Source organism: Quercus robur, chromosome 11 (genome assembly GCF_932294415.1).
Source record: "Quercus robur chromosome 11, dhQueRobu3.1, whole genome shotgun sequence".
NCBI lineage: Eukaryota > Viridiplantae > Streptophyta > Magnoliopsida > Fagales > Fagaceae > Quercus > Quercus robur.
In genome coordinates, this window is record NC_065544.1 from 5,340,381 (window position 1) to 5,347,203 (window position 6,823).

Consider the following 6,823-nt stretch of genomic DNA (forward strand, 5'->3'; position numbering starts at 1 on the left):
GAATTGAGTAATGAAAACAAAAACTGGAAACAAAAACCAAATAAACTTCTCAGCCATGGATCCTACCATTTTTGAGTTAAGGGTGATGAAAACAGAGTTATGAGCGATAGAAATAACAAATCCAAACAGCCCCTTAAGTTGCCTCTCTCTGTCTCTGTCTCTCTCTCTTTTCTACTATTTCTCAGAGTCATGAACGGTTTCCAAACCAAGGTGATGTAATAAGCGAACATGCTTGGCATGGTTAGCCATGTATAACCACGCTGGTTTGTGACTATAAACAAGAGATTCATTAGAATTACGAAACCGTATCAGGATGTCACTTTTTTTATTTATTTGCCCTACAGATTTATTACATTAAGAAAATTGTAGTGAGAGCGTGGTATGTTAAAAAAAACATGGCTTGAAATAAATTTTTTAACTAACATAATATGACAAATGGAATAAACCCCCCAAAAAAAAAATTTTCCATTACTCTATAAAGCTCCTGATGATCCTCAAAAAGGAAAAATATCTCAAAATCCAACAAGAAAACTCGTCTCAAAATCCAAAATTTTCCATTGTTCTACACAGCTCCTGATGACTATAAGAATCACATTTACCATCAGATTTCATTCTAATGCAAACAAAAAATTTCTTCACTAATAGAGACCGCGAGATACATCTGACAATTAATGAGGGTTTAAAAGAGCATGGACAGGAACAGACAATGCCTCAGTAAACACTATATCGACTTACATATGCAAGCACTCAATACACCCCATAACAAACACACTTTAGCTTGGTGTAACAGATCAGAAGCGAGCCTTTCTTTTTCGAGCTGTATATTTTGTATCTGGAGGCACATCATCTCCTCTTCTTCTCCTCTGTTCCTTCTTCTTCAATACCCAATCTCTTCCCCTTCCTTTCTTGGTTATTTTCTGCTTTTTCTTGGGTCTGTGTCTATCAGAGATGCAGACCTAAATGACAAAAATAAATAGATAATGAGTATAAAAATGCAAATACAAACAAAAAAAATACTGCTACAAATTAGTATCTCAGCCTTGTAATATAGGAAAAAAAAAAATGAATACTAGAAGAGAGAGATTCAGATTTATAAATTCCCAGAGAAGCCATATGTCTATGGACTAAATGGAATTCCTCTCCCGTAAAATAAGGCCCAAGGGTGAGGTCATAGGTCACCTTCCATACATGCAAGTGAGTTGTATTTATCTCTAAATTTATAATCCCCAGGGAAAGCCCTGAAACAGAAAATTTCAGAAATTAGAAAAAGTGTGCCATGAAAACTCACTGTTTGATTTTCTTCATCACCACTACTCTCATCGTCAGAGGAACTCTCCCCATCTTCACCCTTTCCCGTTGGAACAGATGTGCTTACAGATGGAGGACCACATGTAAGGACAAGGTATTCTTTTCTTTTCTTAGAACTGTAATAAGACAACCAAGCTAAAGTTAGTGGAGCGTAGAGGAATCCAGTAGGAAAATGTTACTGGATTAACTTGAGATATATTTTTTTCATATTTCAATTGAATTTAGCAGACTATAATATTTTGACCTGTAGAACACTCTATTAAAGTAAAAAGATGGCTTGCTCTTCATATCCTGTCACCAATAAGTGGCAAATCCACTGGTTCAGCAGTTCATATGTTTTGAATTATAATGCATTTGATTTGGTCCCATAAAATAGGATATGCTTGATGGTTATAATATCATTTGGTATACTCTACTTGTTCAAGTGCCAAATAGACATGAAAAATGGAGTAAAGACAACCAAAAGAAGAAGCAAAATAGACCCGATTAGCTACATAATATTTTCTCAACCAGGGCATGTCATGTCTCAGTATGAGAAGCACAGTTGTTAAAATGCAGTCATATTGTGAAGTGATACATGTAACATTATAAAATTAATTATAAAAATATAAATATGCATTTTTTTTTAACAAACTTGAGATATATTTGATTACCAATTTATTTTAACATCATTCATGCACATATTAACAAATGTAACAAAACAAGTCAAGTAGAAATATATTTATAACATCCGAGTATAAACCTTAAACTAAGTATATGCAGACTAAACATGGGAAAATCTCAAATTCATTGTCATAGATAGATGAGAATAATAAAGGTTTAAAAAAAAGCCCTTAATAGTGTCTGCAAGTAACCAAACAATATTATTCTTGACAGCAACCATTTTCAAATGCAAGAAGAATATTCTAACACAAGATTGCCCTAATAGATCCTTTGCATACCTGTGTGGGTAATCCACAACCACACCACCAGAAAATCCAACATGCATTGCAGAACGCAAAATCAATTCACGCTGTTGTATATTTTCAGGATAAACTTGTAACACTGCTCTTCCTCCCCTGGCTAAGCATCTGTATAATGACCCAAAGAAAGCCCTAAAAAGGAATTGAGCCAAACATGTCAATATTGCAGTAAAAGAAACATCATAGAATTACGCTTGCTAGTCTCGTAAAGATGAGATATTTAAAAAAAATAAAAATAAAATGAAACCAAAAAAAGTTCAATTCTTGACTACTATTTTACTTGAAGGGTGAAAGATAAGAAAGGGAACATACTTCAATCTTAATTTTGGAACATGAGAGGACTTGTCAGCGTTGCATAACCACTGCGTTGCCAAATCAAAACAAAGGGAAAATTAACAGGGCATACATCCAGCGGCTTTTAAGAACAAATTGTGTTTTATGGAGGATAAGTAATCCATAGAGAAAACATCTCAAAACAATTAAGGAAGCAGCAAAGATCAAGGACAAGGTTATAAAATGACCAAGCCACATTAAGAATATGAGAAAAGTATGACTAGCAAAGCATAATCTTATTAAGAGTTTAAATTCAATAAGGACCAGGTGTAAAACCCCACATATACACCCTCCAATACTAGTGTGCCACATCAGAATTTTACAAATCAGTGAATACAGACTACCACACGTACTTACACCTCATGATCTGACAAATTGAAAAACCCAAACTCATCGTTATTGAAGAGCCTCTAAGACCAGCTGCTGGAATCTGGAAAAGATACCGGAGCCACCCTTTGTTGTAAATCTTGACTACACTAGCCGCATCAAACAGATGTAGATGAGAAATTTTTTGGTACCCCTGATTTCGAATGTTAAAGCTCAATGAAGTGTTGATCCATTAAAGGATAATAATGGTTTATGCATGTTAAATTTGTTAGTTGAAAAATTCTAAGTTATTTGAAAAAATTCAACATAACTAATGCTTTAACATCAAATGGTCTACAGGTCAATGTGTTTCTAAAGATACCAACAAGTCGGGAGATTAATAGAAAAACCCATGCCAAAATATTTAACTTTTCTACATCTGTTTGATGTGGCTAGAATATTGGAGACTAAAGGTGAAGGTTAACAAAACCCACATCAAATCAAGTGAATAAATGAAACATGGCAATTCCAGCATCTTTTTCCAAACTCTGGCAGTCTTGACAACTTCTCACACAGCGATGTCTCTAGTGACTTCCCAGCTCGGCAGCTCTGTGGTTGAAGGATGAGTTTGGGTTTTTCAATTTTGTGTATTCATGACATATGATTGCGTGTGGTACCTCCTATTTACTTATTTGTAAAATTTTGGAGTGACTCACTGGCATTGGAGGATACATATAATGCGGTTTTACATCAAATCTTTATTGAATTAAAACTCTCTTATTAATTACATTGCGTCTGTTTCTTATCCCAAAGCAATACAACCATAACATTCAGCGGACTAAATAAATGTATCAAGTCCAAACTGTTTTAGAAACAATCTCACGTCAAAGAGACATCTTTACTTGAAAACACCTTCTATTCCCTTCCCAATATTCTTTTCAAACGCTTCTCAACTCAAAGCAACCTAGGAAGAATTTCCCTCATCATAAAGGCCCATAGAGTATATTTTTCAGTCACAACATGTGCAATAGATAAATATTCAATTCTCAAACCCATGTCATGTGTGTTTGTCATGGGTACTTGACACATTTAGAAGAGTCTACATATTTTTCCTGCCATCTAAAGTCACGTGCAACCAATTTTCACACTTAGGTAACATCCAATACAAAGGTTAACATTTAAACTCATCACTTCACATAATTTTGTTTTGGCTCATATTTTCACCCCCTTTTTTTGTGTGGTCCCTCATCAATGAATCCTCCCTAGTACCTAAATCAAGTAAAACTTCCCGGGAAGAATTTAGGCACATGATTAACACAAAGTTAAGAAATATGAGAAAAACGAAGCAAAGATAAAATGTATGATTCTGCAGGTTACAGTAAAGAGTTCATGACACAGAGCAAGTGCTGACACAAACCATATCTTTAAGAACATAGAAATCAAAAAAAAAAAATTCACCTCAATAAATATTAATAGAAACAAGAAGTCAAACCTGAACAGCAGAGATACTGATGGCCCCATCTATGACCCCAGGACGAAGTCCTAAGCCCTGTAACAAAACCAGAAACATACTCCATGATAAATTTAGTTGAGGCAATGAAAAACAATAGTGAGGGAATTCCACATACAAAACAATACAGTGCATCAAAAATTGCAGTAATGGTCTGAAGAATATCACCATAATTGATTTCACAAAAGAAAATGCAAACGAGAGAAAATATCAAAATATATACTTCATCCAAGTCTTTTCATGAGAAATACAATAAAAAGTGGCCCTTATTTCAACTTGACGTGAAGAATGCCTTTCAACAACTAGAATGGTTTCTTGGCCAAAATTGAATTACACGTGAAATTCAAGACAAAATTAGTTCACATTTCTCTTCTTTTACTTAGGTTGCATTTGGGATTAGAATTTATAGTTAGCTTATTTTTACTAATATCCAACTTAATTTTGCTACTATTCATAGGTCCCACCGTACTATTTTGGCTAGCATTTATCTTTATCTACAGTATTTTCAACAAAAAATTTTCAGTTTCAATTAAACAAACTATTTCCAAACAGAACCTTATATAAATTAACTTGTTTACATTAGAGTTGAATTGACAAGTGTACAAAGCTCAAAATACCTGACCCATGTCACCGAGTAAAAGGTCACCCTCTACCTCTCGCTCCAATGCAATATCTAAATTCAACAAAACACATCAAAATTCAAATATGAGAAAAGAAAACACAAATGAAGAACTAAAAAAAAAAAGAAAAAGCATAGACACACAACATGACACAAGACAGGGTGACACCACATTGACACTTCTCAACAAATTAGGATAACAATAACAATCAAATCATTGGAACATACCAAGCATTGACTGTGAAATATCTAACCCAACCCACTGGTGTCCATTCTCTGAGAGAGTCTCACCACTAAGTCCTGACCCACAACCTACAACAACAACAAAAATGCACAACCTTTCCATTAAAGCTGACCTCACAAACACAAACACAAAACAAAAAACACAAACACAAACCAATGTCAAGGAGCAATCTGGGCACTCCATCATCAGGTAGAGCAAGAAGCTCTAAAGCTCTCTCTGACAGATTTGCCTTAAAAAAACCAACAATAAAAAAAATTGTCAGAAAGATATGGAAACCTAAACAAAATTCAAAGAAAAGCATTGAAGGTGTGGACGGAAGCTGACCTGAATTTCGATGATGCGAGAGGAGGAAGTGTATTTGCGAGCCTCCACATCGTCGTAGAATATTTCCGGTGGTGCTTGAAGCTCAGGTCTCGACGACATTTTAGAGAGAGAGAGAGAGAGAGAGGGAAGAGACGAACGAGTAGGGTTTAGGAGTTTGGATATGAAATGGGCCTTTGGGACTTAGCAGTAACAAAACGACAGCGTTTTGGCACCCCTCACAGAACGGTCGATAAATTTTTTTTATTTATTACTATTATTATTTATTATAGAATTTTTGGCCTTTTCCCAATCCAACTAGTTTTTTTTGGTAGTTGACTCCAACTCAAGTTGGCCCTGCCTCTTTTTCATTCATTAAAAAAAAAAAAAAAAAAACTAGTTTTCTTGGTTGTTTTTATTTATTTTTTAAAATTTATTAAAAAACATAAAATCTAACTATAATATATATATATATATATATATATATATATTAAGTTAAAACAATATAATACGTAATGTAAAGTGTAAAAATATAAATAAAGATAAAAACTTTTGAAGTAAAAGCAGTTGAGATTTTAACAAAATATAGCTTTGATAACAGATTAAAACACTTACAGGATAATAGTAGTTACAATGCTTGAAAAGGATAATAATAGTCACAATGTTTGGAACTAGAAAAGGAAAGGTTATAAGCTTGGTGATAGCAATTTGGAAACTAAAAGGGATTTGAAACTAGAAAAATTTTCTGATGATCCTTGTGAAAGGGACATCCCCCTTTTATAGGCAAAATAAAATACTATTTAAACAATGAATAGTGAACGGTAAAATTGACTTTTTTACTATTCATCGAAGGTTAGCAAGATTGTCATCATGTGCTAACTAGAGGGAATTTATTCCCCCATGGGGAACAGCTAGAGCAAGAACCATACCTTCAACAAGGAATCAAAACAGCTTTAGCAACTTTAACAAGGAATCTGAAGCCTTAGTGCAGTTTTAGCAGGAGCATTATTTTGGTAGTTTTGGCTACTTGTGCCGACAGTGTTAATTCTCCCCTAAATTTGGTGTGGAGGCTTCATCATGGCCAAATAACTCCTGATTGTAGGGGTAATAAGGATTAGTATTAGCAACAGAGGCTTCTAAGGACGCCTTTGAGTTTTGGCCTTCTTCTTCCTCTTCTGAGTTAGCATTGTAGCAGCTTCTTCTTCATCCTTCCACTGCTGTTTTAACAGGGCAATTAGGGC

At 34.4% G+C, this 6,823-nt stretch overlaps 1 protein-coding gene across 1 annotated transcript; it reads right to left on the reverse strand.

Annotated features, from left to right (window-relative positions):
* Positions 1 to 508: 508 nt before the first annotated feature.
* LOC126706312 (18S rRNA (guanine-N(7))-methyltransferase RID2) lies at positions 509 to 5,778 on the reverse strand. Its single transcript, XM_050405728.1, has 9 exons — positions 5,607 to 5,778; positions 5,436 to 5,511; positions 5,267 to 5,350; positions 5,037 to 5,092; positions 4,402 to 4,458; positions 2,583 to 2,632; positions 2,250 to 2,402; positions 1,289 to 1,424; positions 509 to 956 (listed from the first exon to the last, which is right to left on the reverse strand). Exons 1-9 carry the CDS (start codon positions 5,703 to 5,705, stop codon positions 792 to 794), a joined length of 876 nt encoding a protein of 291 aa, XP_050261685.1. The 5' UTR covers positions 5,706 to 5,778; the 3' UTR covers positions 509 to 791.
* Between the last annotated feature and the right edge of the window lie 1,045 nt (positions 5,779 to 6,823).